The 18,486-nt window shown below is 39.7% G+C and overlaps 1 protein-coding gene across 1 annotated transcript in view; it reads left to right on the top strand.

Moving 5' to 3' along the window:
* The window catches only part of SH3PXD2A (SH3 and PX domains 2A), a 348,301-nt gene that overhangs the window by 150,193 nt on the left and 179,622 nt on the right, over positions 1-18,486 (top strand). The window contains exons 4-5 of the mRNA XM_044665543.1: positions 10,443-10,520; positions 12,761-12,798. Coding sequence (XP_044521478.1) covers positions 10,443-10,520; positions 12,761-12,798 — 116 coding nt within the window. The remainder of the gene's footprint in view (positions 1-10,442; positions 10,521-12,760; positions 12,799-18,486) is intronic.

Genomic DNA, 18,486 nt, shown 5'->3' with positions numbered 1-18,486 from the left:
TTTAGCGACAGGCAACAACATATTTTCAGGACCATTGAAGTCTTTAGTATTTATCCTCCATTATCTTCCCTTCTGTCTTCTTTTCAGACCTTTGACCAAGTTACAGTTTTAAATGTGTATCTAAATCAGTCTTTTGAGACAGTCCTCCCTTTCCTTCTTGATTGGACTTTTTTTTTGCCTTGTAAAAATTTTATTAGATGGATTTGCAACCAGTTGAATTGCCTGACCCAAGAGTAGCCATTAATGATGTGATGTCATTTTGTAAGGAGGTCCCTAGTGGTGATCTCCAGGGATCTATCTGTGTTTAGTTTTGTGCTTTGTAGTATCACTTCCAGTAAATCTTGTAGATTTTGCAAATGGCCTAGTTACCATGTGTGCATACTGAACTGGTGCTCAGGTGCTGGGGGATTCCTGAAAGAGGCTTTGCCTACTTGTGCTGAGTTTTCTCTCTTTTTTCATTGATTCTGAACAAGGTTTTGATTGGTAATTAGCAGATGGCCTTCCAAAGATCCAGTGCAAACAGAAGTTTCCCATACCTATTGGTTGTGACAAGGTCTTGAGTAGAATTTAATTTAGAGAAGGAGAGAGGGAAAACACCATTTAAGTGGCTTCTATGTGCTAGGTATCATGTTGAAAACTTTGCAAATATTCTATCATTTGAGATTCAGAACAACACTGGGAAATAGGTGCTATTATTATCCCCTTTTTATTGTTGAGAAACTGAGTCAGACAGATTAAGTGATTCACCCAGGGCCGAACAGCTAGTAAAAATCTGAGGCTGGATTTGAGCTCAGGGCTTTCTGGTTCCAAGCTCAGCCCTCTTCACTCTTATCTATCATACCATCTACCTACCTTCATTTGGCCAGCCACTTTGCACCCCTTCCTAGTTATTCTTTCTTCTTTCTACTGAGAAACACCCCCTTGTGATGTGATTCTGTATTTCCTAGTGAAAAGTAAAATTAGGAAGGGAAAAGAAAGGAATAAACTGACTTCCTTGGGGGTTAATGAACCTCAGGTTAAGAAATTCTGATCCAGTCTAGCCTCTTCATTTTTATAAATGAGGACTGAGGCCCAGGGGGGTTAAATCACTCAATTCAAAATTACATGGGCAATAGTAGTAGTCATCATTTGAACTCAGGTCCTCTGATTTCCAAACTAGTGCTCTTAGGCTTTTTGTTGCTAATGGATCTTTGGAAAGTTTGGCACATGGGACTTCCCAAAGAGTAGTGCTGTGGCTGGAGGGAGAGGATGTCTGCTGTTTTTGACTTTTAGCCCATCTCTCCACACCCCTTCCCCTGGAGCAGAAAGCAATCCCACTGCCCTTTATGCTTATCAGCCACTGATCCCTGGTGTCCAAGGTTGGCCACAGAGTGTAGTTACACAGATGTTTTGGTTTTTTCCCCTCTTTTCTTCCTTTCTCTTTATCATAAGGAACCAGCCATTCCCCCATCTTGCAATGACCCACCCTTTGGAAACTACTATTTTTCCTAGAGCAGATAGAGATAATCTGGGCTCATCACTGTCAGAAAATCTCAGTGGGCACCTAAAGATGTGGGGAGGTTCTGGCCACAATTTGTCACTGAATAACCATCCTTTGCTCATGTATCACACTAATGAGAAGTGAATATTGGTCACTGCCAGTTCAGAAGATTTATTCATTCTTTAATTCATTCATTCAGTTAGTGCCTTTTATTTTTGTTATTCAGTCACTTCAGTTCTGTCTGATTCTTTGTGACTCCATTTGGGGTTTTCTTGGTAAAGATACTAGACTGGTTTGCCATCCCCTTCTCCAAGTTAATACCTACTATATAAACTAAAGCTCTATGTTAGGTGCTAGCAATACAAAGACAACAGTGAAATAGTTCCTAACTTTTGGGAAATTACATTCTACTGTGGATTGGATTAGGATATGGATTCTTAACTTTTTTCACATAGTAGACCTCTTAGGAAAGTCTCCCGAAGCTTCATGGATCTCTTCTTTGAACTATGCTTTTAAATGCACAAAATAGAATACAAAGGAAACCAATTTTCTTGAAATGATTATCAAAATAATAATAAAATGAAATCCAGTTTAAGAGTACTTGAATTATATAGACAACCTTTTAGAGTTGACTGTAAAGTTAACTTCCCATTGCCTATAGAATAAAATGCAAACTTTATAAGCCTGGAATTCAAGGCCCTCCACAAAATGACCTCTGGTCTCACTGTTTTCTTCATATGAGCTTTCTATTTCAATCAAAATGTATTCATTTCTCATTTTCTGAATTCTCCATGTACTCATTGTTCTTTATGCATTCTTTCAACCTATTCCATATACCTGGAATGCCTCCATCCTCACATCTTTACCCCAAAGTAAGCTCTATGTAAATTTTAGCTTTTCTTACAGTCTATACCTGCTAAAATCCCAACCATCTTTCAAGACCTTTACCTTGAAATGCCACCCCATCCATGATTTTCACCTAATTAGAACTACTGCCTTCCTCACTAGGGACTTTGTTCCTTTCTCTTATCATGCCCTTCCTGATATTATAATATTTGTCTTTTAGCTACTAGGCTAAGAACTGAGCAAAGACAATGAAGGCATAAATTATTTTTTAAGAATCCTTACTCTCTGTCTTAGAATCAATATGGTATATTGGTCCCAAGGTAGAAGAACAGTAAGGGCTAGGCAATGGGGGTTTAGTGTCTTTTCCCAGGGTCACACAGCATGGAAGTATCTAAGGCAAGATTTAAATCTAGGACTTCCCATCTCTAGGCCAAGTTCTCAATCCACTGAGTCATGTTGCTGCCCCAAGTATCATTATTGATTGATTGATTGTCAGGACTATTGAGCCAGCTAATGATGGCACTGTACAGATTGTTAGGAGAGATTTAGGAGCAAGCAGGACTTCTGAACATCCTTAGATCATTTACTGTTCCTCCTGGGACAAGCTGGCATCATGTCTGTTGGGTTTGGAACAGGGCTCTGGACAGAGGGAGGATTGGTATGTTGGAGGGAAATTGATAATTATCTACCCATTGGAGAAACAAAAAGATTATATGATGGGATTGGACTTATTTAATAAGCACTGAGGTCTTTGCTCTGGGACCTGTAGGACTAACTTTTGAGTGCATTCAAGCAAGTGCTTATCTACTGGGATGACCAGAGCATTTGGACTGATTATTTCAGTCTTTCCTTTCAGGCTCTTCACCTCCTTCTCATTCACATTTTTAGCTAGAACCAATCTGTAACAACAACTCATATTTTTGTAAGCATTTTCCTCCCCACCCTTCCCAGGGAACAGGCAATGCAAGTGACCATTTCTTCAGACCCTTCCTGTGATATCATTGGTGTAGAGCAATGATTCCCAAAGTGGGTGCTACTGCCCCCTGGTGGGTGCTGCAGTGATCCAGGGAGACAGTGATAACCACAGGTGCATTTATCTTTCCTATTAATTGCTATTAAAATAAAAAAAAAATTAATTTCCAGGGGGCTAAGTAATATTTTTTCTGAAAGGGGGCAGTAGGCCAAAAAAGTTTGGGAACCACTGGTGTAGAGTCTTCCCCACTGAAGAAACTCCCTCTACCAATGCAGATCTTCATGAGATCTATTACTCATGGTTTTAGAAAGTTTTCATGGGGCAATGATAGGCTCAGACTTGTCCACTCAGCCTGTATGTGGTAGAACCAGATCTTGAACCAGATCATCCTGACTTTGAGACTCGTTCTCTATCCACCATGCCTTGTGGCCTCATACAGATCTTGGTTCGAACTTATTTCGTCCCCTTTTCCCCAACCAGGAAACTTAAACTCTTGAGGACGTAATGAACCCCCTGCCATGGAGACATACAAGAAGTAGTCCATCTGGGACTTGAACATTGTTTTTCAGACTCAAGTTCAGTGCCATTTCTATGATACCATAGTGCCTTCCAAGAAGAGTGACTTCCTACTCCGTCTTTAATAGGGGGTTCCAGCTTCTGAGGTTGTTCACCTCTCCTTCAAAAATGATCCATATCCTGAGGTCTTTTTCATCTTCCCTATGTAGCCTTCCTTATTATATTTATTTGGTTTCTTGTGTCCACATTTGCATGACATTGGGGAGACCAGCAGGAGCCAAACCTCCATGTCCTGGACCTCAGCAAAGGGCTGAGACACCAAGGGCTTTGCTCCCTTTAGGGGCTACTCCTCCTTTTTCTCTTTCCCTTTTAATATGGTCACTGGTTTGGCTACCAAAGTGTGGTTTGGATTTAGGACAGAGAAGTTTAGAATATAGCATTGCTTCAAAGGCCTTGTTCTCTCTTCTCCTCTGGCCAGTTTCACCAGAATTCCCAAGAAAAAGGTTTTCTCTTGTTGGCATTACAACTGGGAAGAAAATTCAATTTAACAAATGTTTATTAAAGACTGGGTTTTTTTTGCATGTTTAAAGTTAAAATAAAATGAGAAATGACATTTCTAGGCATCTGCATAAATCATAATATCTAATCTGAGATAATTCATAGAGAAATCTGGAATACCAATAAAAGGACCCCCAAGGATCAGCTTGAGGGAGTAAGAGATGTTGTTTCTTTTTGCAGCCAGCATTGGGACAGGAGGATCCCAGCAAGATATAGACTCTCACTTTCTCCCTGAAACTTTTTTTAAAATTAATCTCATCACTGATAGACCCACCAATTTCTCTTCTTTGATCTCCTGCAGCTACATGATATAGCCCCTAATTGTTTCCCAGTTGTTTTTTTTTACTTGCATTAGTCTTATTTCTCCACCAGACCTTCAAACTCTATGAGAACAAAACTGCCATCTTTTTATTTCTGGGTCCCTAAGGTAGCTTGGCTCCCCAAATTCAGAGATCTGCTACACCTAAACCTTTCTCCACCTTCTTCTCCATGTACCATATTGTATCATCTGATCTTGTGTCTATTTGCTTTTTTCCCCTTCCTACTCCAGCTACTTCATACCTCAACCCACAAGAGTGCCATTTTTATAAGCTTCATTTACAAAGGAAAAAGAAATTCTACAATTTCAGAAATGATACACAAAAGATATATTATTAGAGGCAATTCAGCGATATAGTGAATATGGAGTAATAAGCCTGGAGTCAGGACAAATTGACTTCAACTCTAGCTTTAGATACTTAGTAGCTGTGTAATCCTGGGCAAGTCGCTTAACTCATCTGCCTCAGTTTCCCCATATGTAAAATGATGATGAAGATGAATGTGATGATGATGATGATGATGATGATGATGATGATGATGATGATGATGGAGATAACATTTTCTTTCTTAGGTTGTGAGGATCAAATGAGATAATATTTGTAAAGCACTTAACACAGTGCTTGGCACATAAGAAATGCTTGTTCCTTCTCCCCTTCATCTGTATTATGACTGATAAAAGGAGATGGACTGGTTGCTAAATGAGGTGGAAGACAGATGGACAAGTTTATATGCTACATTGGTACCCACCTAGATTACTAAGTATGCTTGTCACAAATAAAACAAACCTAATCTCTCTTTCATCTTACGACTTTTCAAATACTTGAAGACTTTTCTGACTCCAAATTCAATGCCATTTCCACCAGACCACAATGTCTTCTAAGGAAGGAAACTTCCTCTTCTACCTTACCTCTCTTTCATTAATGGTCTGGATTCTGGGATCCTTTTTATCTTCCGTGTGTAGTCTTCCTTCTTTGGTCCAAATTTGTATGGCCTTGGGGAGTCTTTTCTAAATTAAATATTTCTACTCCCTTTAACCTATTCTCCTTTGACATGGACCCTCCTGGATTTTCTCCTTGAACACAATTTCTTTAATGTTTTTCTTAAACTATACTACCAAGAACTGAACACTATAATCTAAATGAAGTCTAGCTAGGGACAAATAAGGAAGTACTAATGGGCAAATAAGATGATGTTCTTATCACCTAAGATTAAGAATCATCCACAAGGTTCACCCTTAGGGTTTTCAAAAGATAACCAGTTATCTTCCAAAATATTTTAGAATGACCCAATACCTGTTAGATTTGTCTTATCTCATCCCCCTCTTCCAAATCCCATCCCCATCCCTCACCATTTTCTTTTCTACAGATAAATGGTTTGTGAAAGATGGCCCGTGATCAGAATGTGCTCCCTACAAACTCCTATTCTTCCAGTCTGTTCACTTTCCCTGACACTGTCCAGATAGCCATGAATATCTTTGGGAATGAAGGTGACTCAGGGGGAAGTTTGAAATCTCCCTCCATTCCCCCTTTCAGGATGGATTGACCATTTCTTTCAAAAGGGAAGAAAAAAAAGTTTTACTTCCGAGTCTGTGCTGAGATGTCTTTTTTTTTAAGAACTATGCACACTTTCACACACAATATACCCTCAAATATATACACACTAACACTTCTTGTTTGAGAAGAACACAACAGACCATAAAAGGAGAAGATCAAAGGCTTCAAAGGCAAGAAATGCCTAAACTGTGACATCTTCCCTGAGAAAAAGCTGCTTACTTCCAATATCTTCATAAATTATATTTTATCTCCTCTTATAAAATGACAGAGCTCATTTGTCTTTTTAACAACATTTGTTGCCTCCCTTAGTGTCTTCTTTCTAACAGGATATGTTCTCTTTTTTTGAGAGGAGGTAAAAGAACAGCTTGGAACAGATACTCAATAAAAAATTAATGATGCCACTAATTGGTAAAAATCATTAGGGCCTCCCTGGGAACCCAGAAGATGTTCAACTCTATACTGGGTTCTGGGTAGGGGTTTCAGAGGTGTACAAAATGACCCTGCATCCTTTGGCAGCCCCTCATTTGTCCAGGCTAGAAGATAAGAGCTCCCACCCTCCACCCCTTATATAGGAAAGAAGAGCAGAGTACAAGGCAGTAGAATTCAGGACTCAGTTGTGTGGCTCAGTATATAATTTTTGGAGAAGTTCTAAAGGCCAGAAGACAGTTGCTGTAGAAAGCTAATGTAGGTTTTATGGAAGAAGTTTACACTTGAGCTGGGCTTTGAGAGGTGAATTTTATAAACAAACTACCAGGCAGGCAACAGGCAAGTCACTCAATAGATTTCATTTAGAGTAGGTTAGTTTATTGATTCCCCACATACACAGTATTTGTCATAGAATAGTGAGGAGGCTGAGATTTGGGGGTAAATAAAGGAATAAAATGGGAAGGGATCTGTAATTTCATTAGTGAAAGTAATTCTGGATCAATATATTCCCTCTATTAATAAGGATCTCTTTCTGGAATATAGAGTTATAGTTTCTCAGAGTCACAGAGCTACTGTGTGTGAGAGGAAAAACTTGAACCAAGGTCTTCCTTACTTTGAAGCCATCAAAAAGAGGTTATAATGTCACATTGTATTATTAGTTTTTAAGGGGATAAAATTTTAAGAAGAAACTTCTTTAAAACTTTGGGAGTAAATCTTTCATGATTTTTTGCCTCATTCTCAACTAGAAAATGCAGATATCCCCAGACTCCTAAGTCCAGCATAGTCCATTGTTCTTTCGGTCAACACTTGGCTAAACCTCCTAATATGTGCCTATTGCAACACAGGATACCGAAGTGAGAATTGCCTGCATTCTTAGGATCAGCCAGTCTGATAGGGAGGGATAAGATGACTAAATAAGAGAAATGCTTTAAGAGAAATACAAGTAAAGTTTTAGAAAGGTCCCTTCAAGTTTTCAAGATTAGATAAGTTTTCAATAAGGAGTAATGATATGGAAGTCAAATGATTTAAATCCTGGTTTTGCCACTTACCAGCTGTGTAACCTTGGACAAGCCACTTAATTTCTAGGTCTCATTCTCCTCATTTGGAAAATAAAAGTTTTGGACTGGGTGACCTCTCGGGCTCCTTCCAACTCTAAAGTAGTGATTCCCTAATGCATTTCAACTGGACTTTTCTGGAAGGAGGCATAGGATCTTCACTAAGGGAGTTCATGGGGGAAAACATTTCAAAGCATGTCAAAAAATAAAGTATGGGGGGTATGCCCTTCAATTGGGGAATGGCTGAACAAATTGTGGTATATGTTGGTGATGGAATACTATTGTGCTCAAAGGAATAATGAACTGGAGGAACTCCATGTGAACTGAAATGACCTCCAGGAATTGATGCAGAGCGAAAGGAGCAGAGCCAGAAGAACATTGTACCCAGAGACTGATACACTGTGGTAAAATCGAATGTAATAGACTTCTGTACTAGCAGCAGTGCAGTGACCCAGGACAATTCTGAGGGATTTATGGAAAAGAACGCCATTCACATTCAGAGGAAGAACTACAGGAGTGGAAACACAGAAGAAAAACAACTGCTTGAACACATGAGTTGATGCAGACATGATTGGGGATGTAGACTTGAAACAACCGCACCAATGCAACTATCAATAATATGGAAATAGGTCTTGATTGATGACACACGTTAAAACCAGTGGAAATGCATGTTGGCTATTGAGGGGGTAGTTTTGGGGGGTGAAGGGGAAAGTAAGAACTTGAATCATGTAACCATGGAAATTTTTTTCTAAAAAATAAAATAAAAAAAAATAAAGTATGGAAACGAAAAGATTTATGAGTGTGTTTGTGGAATTAGGATTTTTTTTTTTGGAGGGAGAAAAAGGTACAATGGGGAGAGGAGTAGCAATGGTGACCAAGGCTAAAACTTTGGGGACCAGAATGTTTGAGCCTTGGTCCTTAGAATCCTGCTTTTTGGAGGATGCTCAGGCTTCATATCCTAAGATATTCTTAATGTCCATTTTTGTTGGGAAAAGCTGCCACTTTGAGTAAGAGCAAAAACTCCTGCTAAGATCAGAGGAACTAGGCTTATTTATCAAGGGCTAACAGCAATTCCATATAAGCTGGTACATTTTTACATACATCTATAAGAACGGGCTGCATCTTTAGAAGGAAAATGGTGACAAAATAGTACTGTTTTTGTCTGTATTGTAGTGACCCTTCACCTTTGTTTTTTTGTCATGGACCCCGTTGAGAGCCTGGGGAAGGCTATGGGCTTCTGACAATCAAAAAGAATTTGTTTAAACCCTTACCTTCCATCTTCAAATCAATACTAAGTATTGGTTCCAAGACAGAAGAGCGGTAAGAGCTAGGCAACTGGAGTCAAGTGACTTGCCCAGGGTCACATAGCTGGGAAGTGTCTGAGGCCAGATTTGATCCCAGGGCATCCTGTCTCTAGGCCTGGCTCTCAATCCACTGAGCCACCCAGCTGCTCTCTGTCAAAATATTTCTTAAAAACTTCACAGACTTCATGTTAAGAACATCTGCCCTGTTGTAAAAACATTTAGCATGACTTTTTCTTTTTTTTCCATTTTTTATTGATTAATTAAGAAAATTTTTCTGTGGTTACATGATTCATATTCTTTCCCTCCCCTCGTCCCCCCCCTCCCATCACCAATGCTCAGTTCCACTGGGTTTTACGTGTGTCATCAATCAATATCTATTTCCATATTATTGACATTCGCACTAGGGTGATTGTGCAGTGATGGGCAAACTTTAAAGAGGGGGCCAAAGGAAAGGAAATGCTCATCTGTCAGTCTGTTTCTAAGGCAACTCTTTGGAAGTTTCATTGTCTGTATCCTACTTATTGTATTCTTCAGTTTAGGAATAAAGTCCTGCAGCCAGATAGAACATTTCAGGGGGCCACATCTGGCCCTCAGGCTGTAGTTTGCCCATCACTGGTTTAAAGTCTACATCCCCAGTCATATCCTTATCGAACCATGTGATCAATTTCTTCTGTGTTTCTACTCCCACAGTTCTTTCTCTGGATATGGATAGCATTTTTTCTCATAGGTCCTCAGAATTGTTCTGGGTCATTGCATTGCTGCTAGTACAGAAGTCCATTACATTTGTACCACAGTGTATTGGTCTCTGTGTACAATGTTCTCCTGGCTCTGCTCCTTTCATACTGCATCAATTCCTGGAGGTCATTCCAGTTCACATGGAATTCCTCCAGTTTATTATTCCTTTTAGCACAATAGTATTCCATCACCAGCATATACCACAATTTGTTCAGCCATTCCCCAATTGAAGGATATTCCCTCATTTTCCAATTTTTTGCCACCACAAAGAGTGCGACTATAAATATTTTTGTACAAGTCTTTTTCCTTATTATCTCTTTGGGGTATAAACCCACTGTGGTATGACTGGATCAAAGGGTAGGCAGTCTTTTAAAGTCCTTTGGGCATAGTTCCAAATTAGCATGACTTTTTCATATTTCATTCAAGCATTTTCATATTTTCATATTCAAGGCAAGCAGGGTTGGGTGCTACTTGGCCCTTGAAAGGTAGGGGTTTTAATTATGTTTTATTAACTCTGTGACAGCTGAGTTAAAAAAAATCGAGCTGTGAGTTTGGCTAGAAGAGCTAGGAAAGAAACTAAGTTTTCAGGGCATGGGGTAATAAGAGAGGGGACTATTTGTGGTCCCTTAAGAAGGTTAGGAATATGTGATCTTCTCTAAACACATCACTCTCTTTTAGGTAAGATCCTATTCCGGAGGAGTCACATTCGAGATGTAGCTGTGAAGAGACTGAAGCCCATTGATGAATATTGCAGGGTAAGTGTGCATGGAGGTGTGAGTGTGCATGTGTATATTTACACAGGTGCTGTCAATGTCCCAGGATTATGGGTGTAGTTCAGTAGATCCATCAGAAGTGCTTCCTGGACAATTATAGGGAGATGATTGCATAGGATCAAAGAATGGACAGAATGTCCTCTCAGGAGGTCCTCCCTTATTGCTTTCGATTCTCCAATTCTCTGGCTGGCTCCCAGGGAAGGAGGGGTAGCAGGTGAACCAATGGCTACATCTGGGCTCAGCCCTGACCCCTTTTAATCTGATCCCCCAATACAGACCCCATTTGAAGCCCTGTGTTTTGAAGGTTAGGTGTCAGCTGTTGTTAAAGGGGCCAATCCAGCTGGAGAAATTCTATGAGCATTGAATATCACTAGAAACTTGAGAGAGAATTCTCTGTATCCCTGTGGTGGCAGTTAGTTTGATCATTTGAGAACTGCACTATCTATCTATACACATCTATATCTATACAAATGGAGATGAATATTCTTTATCTATGTACCAACACATGCCCAGGCAATGGGTAGCACCATCGACAAGTTCACCAAATACAGTTCAGTTTCTTAATATCTTGGGAAGTACAATCACTTGTTGTCTGGTCTCTCTTTGTGGTCCAGTGGATGGAGGGTCAGGTCTGGAGTCAGGAAGCCTTGAATTCAATTCTGGCCTCACACTCTTAACTAGCTTGTGACATTTGTTTGCTTCAGCCTCCTCCACTATTAAATGGGGTTAATATTAGCATCTATGTTCCAGGGGTTGTTGATGGAGGGAATCAAATCAGATAAGAAATGTTAAGGGCTTAGCACAGTGCCTGCCATACAGTAGGCACCAGGTCCGTGTTAGCTATGGTATGGTTGTTGTTATCCTTGTATAAATCTGTGCTGAAAAATGTAAAGAATTCAGATGTCCTTGTAGAAATCCAAACACTAATAGATACTCATTGTGTTGATGAAAGTAGAACTTCTTACTTAAAACAAATGACTCTGGTGGACAGGGAAGGTTTGTTAAAAAGTACTTTAATCACAGACTTTGTTCATTGTTTTCTTCCTCTGCTACATATATACAAACCTATCAACCAAAGCCTGTTAGAAAAAACAATCTGGTTTTAGTAAAGGCAGGGAGTGCATGACCTAAAGTGTCCCATCTTGAGCTAATGAGGTACCAGAATGATTAGTCCTTTTTTGCTAAGAGCTCTCTCTTGATCAGATCAATACCAGTTTCTTAAATGGTACCAGGCATTTCAAGCACAAATTGACAGCTGGTCTCACTGCTTTAATTTCTCTTTTTTCTTTTTCCAAGTGATTAAATGGGCAAACATGGGGTTAGGGAGGGGAGGAGGACAGGGGAGACTTGGGAAAATATTTTTTTTCCTCTGGTATTTACAAGGCAAATCAGACTAGACTTAGCCTTCCTGAGATGGTCCAGCCTGAGGCAGCTCCCAAAAGTCTCATCTGCTGTGCAGAGGAAATGGATTAGTATCTTATCTCCTGAAATCAGACTTTGAACATGAGTCCTGAATTGGTATTGGAGTCTAAGGGCACAGCAGGGTTAGGGTGGGTAGAACCAAAGCCTCCTAACCCAATTAGCACAGACAGGAACTTTACTAAATCCAGAGAGCTAGCTTTAAAGTCACGAGGTCTCCATTGCCATCTCCTGTAAGGTCTCCAAGAGTTGGGGGGTTTTCAGACCTCCCTTCTGGTCTTGATGAACTAGAAAGCTGTTATCCAATTCACAGAGACTGGAAATTGTGCCTTCTACTAGGAAGCTAATGGGATGGAATTTATGCCTTAAGCCCTTTGCTGTGAGGAAAATGAGGTCAAAGGAATGGAAGTGACTTGACCAGAGTCTTACAGCAAGCTAGTGATAGAATAGAGACTATATCTCTAATGCTTATCCTTGAAGTGTATCCATCTTGGTAGGATTTACCAAAACTTGTGCACCCCATGGGCATAGCCTGCAAGCGCCCAGGAGAGGAGGCATCAGAGAAAACCCCAAACTCTCTCAGCTAGCATACACTTGCTGTCCTCAGAAAGCAGAAGGACATGTCAACCAAAGGCAAGGCTGGTTTAGGGTCCAAGTTCTCAAAACATTATGGATGAGGGGGCAGCTGGGTAGCTCAGTAGATTGAGAGCCAGGCCTAGAGACAGGAGGTCCTGGGTTCAAGTCCGGCCTCAGACACTTCCCAGCTGTGTGACCCTGGGCAAGTCACTTGACCCCCATTGCCTACCCTTACCAATCTTCCACCTATAAGTCAATGCACAGAAGTTAAGGGTTTAAAATTTAAAAAACAAACAAACAAACATTATGGATGAGTGGAGCCAAGAGGATGGATTAACTGAATTGCCCAGTCACAGAGCTAGTAAGAGTTAGTAAGGTCAGATATGAACTCAGGAAAATGATTCTTCCTGACTTCTGACCCAATACTCTACCCACTTTGCCACATAGTTGTCCAGGAGGTGCTTAATAAATGCTTATTAATTGATTGATTGATCTCGCCCACTGAGTAAAGTTTATACTCCCTTGCCAGACAATCAAGGTCCTCCATAATTTTCATGTTATCTGACCTTTCCCCTCATGAGCAACACAGTATTTTCTAACTTTTAAAATGATTTGGACAGCTAGGTGGTACAGTGGATAGAGTGCTGGCTGGATCTGGATTCAGAAAGAATTACTTCGTGAGTTCAAATCTGGCCTCAGATCCTTACTAGTTGTATGACTTTGAACAAGTAATTTAACCCTGTTTGCCTTAGTTTCCTCATCTATAAAATGATCTGCACAGAGAAATAGCAAATCATTCCAGTGTTTTTGCCATGAAAACCCCAAATGGGGTCACACTGAACAACAATAAAATGGTGTACTTTCCATGCAATATTGTATACTGTCGTTATTTGTGTTTGCATCTTATTTCCCTGCTAGATTATGCATGGTCTGAGGGAAGGGATTGTGTCTTACCAAAACTATCTGTCTCCTTCATGTTTAGAGCATCGCTCTGCTCAGAGAAGATGCTTGATAAAAGTTTGTAGGAAGACTGGAATGTACACAGTGAACTCTGCTTTCTTATTATTAGAGATCAACAAATACATCTTTCCTATGTCAGTGAAGGATCTCATATCCTTCTAGAATGATAATAATAATAACTGTTATTTATATAGGCCTTCAGAGTCTATAAAACCTTTGTGTACATTATTTTTTATGTATGTTATCTCATTTAAGTCTCGCTTAAATAGATAATACAGGTTTTATTGTCTCCATTTTACAGATTAGGAAATTAAGGCTCAGAAAAACGATGACCTGCCTAAAAACACCTGGCAGAATTGGTGATTGAATCTGAGTCTTCCTTACTCTAGAGTTAGTATTCTATACATTTTACCCACATTCCAAAGTCCGATGGGCAATATTGCCATAGAAAGTTCCCGGTGCCTTAGAAACCTACGTGATTGTTGAAACCAGTCCACGCTCTTTGGGGACTTTGAGATGGAAAGTGTGACTGGAAAAGCTCAGCCTTTCGTCTCTCTCCTCTCCTCTGGCCAACCATTCGCTCTCCTTCACAGGACTCTTTCGAAACCCAACTTTCACTATTAATTTTTAGCATGTATGAAACAGATTGGCAGGTTGTTGTGGAAATATACCGAGCACGGGCAAGAAGGATTGTTTTATATGGCACTTGGGGTCTGCACGTCTATCAGGTTGGCCTTAGAAGGTATTTCTTTAACTCCATAAATTAATTTAATGGGCAACATGGTTATGCGGTTAATATTTAATGGTTCTGTGGCCACAACAAGGTCGAGACTTTCATCTGACGGGAAATGGCAGGCCTGGAGAGGGTTGTGCTGAAGGGCTTCAGGCTGGCAATTTTATAAGCTTCTCCATCTGCCTTGACTCTCTCCTTGAAGTTCACATTTTTCCATGTTTATCCAGGTGATTTAGGCCACTGGAGGCAGGGGGAGTTTTTTGATGCAATCCACTCACCTTTTACCTGGCTAATAACCTTTATATGTTCTACCCTTTCCTCGGGAATGTGGCAAGAGATATTTTTTTTCTTCTTTTTTCAATTAGAGTAAACTGAATTTAATTGTTCCTGTTTTAGTAAATGACATGTTATAGGCTTGAATGGCTTTCTTTGTAGGGAGATTTGGAGAGCTTGTATCTTCAGAAGTTGGCAAAGGGGGCAAGAGAGAAGCCAGGAGCTGGAGGGCCCTTAGAGACCTCTCTTTCTCCTAGGCTTACGCCAGAAGTGGGGACTTGAACCTGAGCAGGAAATTTATCTTTGGGGGCCAACCTCCCCACATGGCTGCACTTCCTGGCTCTCTAGACTATGGTCTTCTTAAATCTCCTTCAGCAGCCAGTGCCATTTTCCTTTCTTCCTTGTGGCTTAAGCTCTCTTTGAGGGAGAGACTGTGTCCAGGAAAGATTCAGAAACTGTCAGATTAAGAGAAATTGGGCTGGTTCCTGCCTGCCTAGACCTGCATTTGGGAATCTCCCAAATACCACCTCCTAAATACTTTGTCATGGTAGTTGACTCTTATCCCCTACCTTTACCCTCTTCCATCCCTTGGCTATGGCCTTAATCAAGACAGAGATTTATATTGGTAAGTTGTTAACGCTCTCTTTGACAAGAACTTCAGCCCTGCTCAGGCAAAAGATTCTAGATTAATGCTACAAAGATCCAATTTTAGGTTGTCAGAAAGGAGCTTGTAGTGGAAGTAGATGTCAGTGTGGCTGGAGGTCTCCAGTGGAATACCTCAGGGATCCACACCTGTCCCAAACTATGTTAAATTTTTATTAAAGTTATAGATGATGTGCTTATCATATATGCAGATAATACAAAGTTTGAAAGGGCTAGTGAACACAATAGATGACAAAATCATGATCAGCTAAATCTAATAAGATTAATTCAATTGAGATATCTTATATTTAGGCACAAAAAATTTTACTTTCATAAATATAATATGGGGAATCATGGTTAATCGACAACCATTCTGAAAAAGATCTGGATATTTTTGTGGACCACAAGTTCCTCGGGAGTCAATAATTTCATAGGACAGTCCAAAATGCTAATACCATCCTGGACTGCATGGAGTAAGAGTGGCATAACTTTTAGGAAGAGAGAGATAGTGTCCTAAGGATGCAGACTTCATCCTAGTCATTATCATTTCTGATAATGATAGTCATTATCAATTCTGGACACTATTGTTTAAAGAAGGCAGTAAGATGGAGAGTGTTTAGAAGAAGGCAAGCAGAATGATGAAGGAACTTATCCATGTGGCTGAAGGAACTAGGGATATTTAACCCAAAGAAGAGTATTTTTAGGGGAAGACTAGGTATCTGCAAGGACTTGAAGGACTGTCATATAGAAGAAGGATTGAATTTGTTCCATTTGACCCTAGAGGGCAAAACCAGTAGCAATGGGTCCCACAGTCAACAAGCATTTATTAAGGGCTTAAAATATTCCATGTGTTATGGCAAGTATCGGGGACACCAGTCCTTGCCCTCAAGGAGCTCACATTTTTTTTTTGTTTGTTTTTTTTGTTTTGTTTTTTAATTTTTTAAACCCTTAACTTCTGTGTATTGACTTATAGGTGGAAGATTGGTAAGGGTAGGAGCTCACATTTTAATGGAGAAGTGAACATGCCAACTGACTAGGTTACATACAAGTATTGGATGGAAATCCATGGTAAATTAGAGGCAGCCTCAGAGGAGAGGTGCTAGATTTAAGGGAGAAGTTATAAAGAGGTCAATTTAGACTGGATGTTGGGGACATTTTCTAACCATTAGGGTTGACCCAAGGAGTAATGGACAGCCTAGAAGGATCCTGGGATCTTCAGATGGAGGCTGGACTACCCCGTGTTACATCAAATAAAGTGGGGATTCCTTTTCTTTATGAGTTAAAATAGATGATTGCCAAAGTCTTTCTGCTTCTCAAATGCTGAAATTCTGTGATTCAGACTTCTGGTATTCATTCCTAGATTAAGATTCTACTTGATGTCTTCTATGCTGGTCCACACAAAGGGAGACTGTCTTAATAGTTTATCAGATCACAGGAGCTCTAGCAGCAAGGGACCTTATAAATTAGGTAGCTTTAATCTCTTTATCATAGGCAGCTAGGTGGTACAATGGATAGAGTATCATACCTGAAGTCAGGAAAATGTGAGTTGAAATCAGGCCTCAGATACTCACTAGGCAAGTCACTTAATCCAATTTGCCTCAGTTTCCTCATCTGTAAAATGAACTGGAGCAGGAAATGGCAAACCACTCCAGTATCTCTGCCAAGAAAATCCCAAATGGCATCATGATGAGTTAGGCATGACTGAAAAAGCAATTGAACAATAATTTTACATATAGGGAAATCAAGACCCAGAAGAATTCAGTGATTTTCTCAGAGATACACAGGGGACAAATAGCAGAACCAAGATTTGAACTGAGCTTTTCTAGCTCCAAATCCAGTGTTCTTTCCACTACACAATACTGCCTCTGCTTATATGTGTAGTCCATTCATACCTCCTAACTGGAATGGCCAAAAAGAATACTTTCTAGGAAGAATCAATATCTCTGCAGCTGTCCACTACCACCTCCAGGCTAGAGTGGTTCAGTTTAAAGAATTTCAAAGATGTTGTTTGAGGCACAACCTATCCTAAATGATAGTCATACAACTAGATCATACACAGTGCTGAGACCTCCCAGGATGGGGAAGTCAGACACGTCCCAAACCCAAACAGTTCATTCTAAATAGTGTTCTGTGAAACTCTGAGTTTTCATGCAGTGACAAAAACACTGAGTGTGGAGTCAGAAGACCCAGGTGTAAATCCTGAATTTGCTACTCAATAACTGGTGGTAGGCAGCCAATCAATAAAGCATTTATTGAGCTCCTACTGTATGGCAGGCACTCTGCTCTGTGGACTAGTCACTTCCACATTGGACCTTAGATTCAAATGAGAGATCCCATCTACAAAGTACTTTGTAAACCATAAAGCAAGCAGGTAAGGTAGGAGACCAGTAGATAGAGTGCTTGGTTTGGAGTCAGGAAGATTTGAATTTAAATCTGGCCTCAAACACTTAGTAACTGTGTGATTTTGGGCAAGTCACTTAAACCCTATTTGCCTCAGTTCCTCATTTGCAAAATAAGCTAGAGAAGGAAATGGCAAATCACTCCAGCATTTTTGCTAAGAAAACCGAAATGGGGTCACAAAGAGTCAGACACAACTGAAAAACAATTTAAAATTTGTAACTTGTATGGACTTTGTACTTCTTTGTAAGGTTGTTAAAGGCTAGGAATTCAAAGCCATGTTTGACTTATCTTCATTTTGGCTTCAGTGTCCACAATAATGTTCATCAATAAATGTTTGCTGAAGTTGAATTATTTATAGCCATTAATTTTTGGGGTGAAATGAGGCTTAATTTTCTCTATTTTGCTCCAAATTTTTAGTTCAGAGAAACTGTGAATTAAGACTTTGCTGCTCTCGTTTGCAAGTTTACTATGAACCAGTAATAATGTCTTGCAAATTTTTGAAATTCTATTTGAAATTTAGTTGTTCAGTGTGCATACTACCCCTTTAGATGTAGGACTATGACCTCAAGTTAAGAATACTTTGTTCTGACCTGGGATCCTTTGATGGGATGCTAGTTTCAGGTGATGGATTATGTGAGTTTAGAAGTAAACACCTTCTAATTGGTGTTTCTGGCTGGTTTATGCTTCCTCAAGCTTCTGAAAACAAGAAGTGATGATCTTTGAAATGAGACTGAATTAAGTGACAGATTCAGGAATAGATACATGCCTTCTACCTCATTCATTTATTCATTCGTTTGTTCATTCATCTATCAATCTATCTATTAATCTTTTCTTTCTTTCTTTCTTTCTTTCTTTCTTTCTTTCTTTCTTTCTTTCTTTCTTTCTTTCTTTCTTTCTTTCTCTTTCTTTCTATCTTTCTTTCTTTCTTTCTTTCTTTCTTTCTTTC

The sequence above is a fragment of the Gracilinanus agilis genome, chromosome 2 (genome assembly GCF_016433145.1).
Source record: "Gracilinanus agilis isolate LMUSP501 chromosome 2, AgileGrace, whole genome shotgun sequence".
Classification (NCBI taxonomy): domain Eukaryota; kingdom Metazoa; phylum Chordata; class Mammalia; order Didelphimorphia; family Didelphidae; genus Gracilinanus; species Gracilinanus agilis.
Note: the sequence above shows the minus strand (reverse complement) of the source record. Positions and strands in the feature narration are given on the sequence as shown.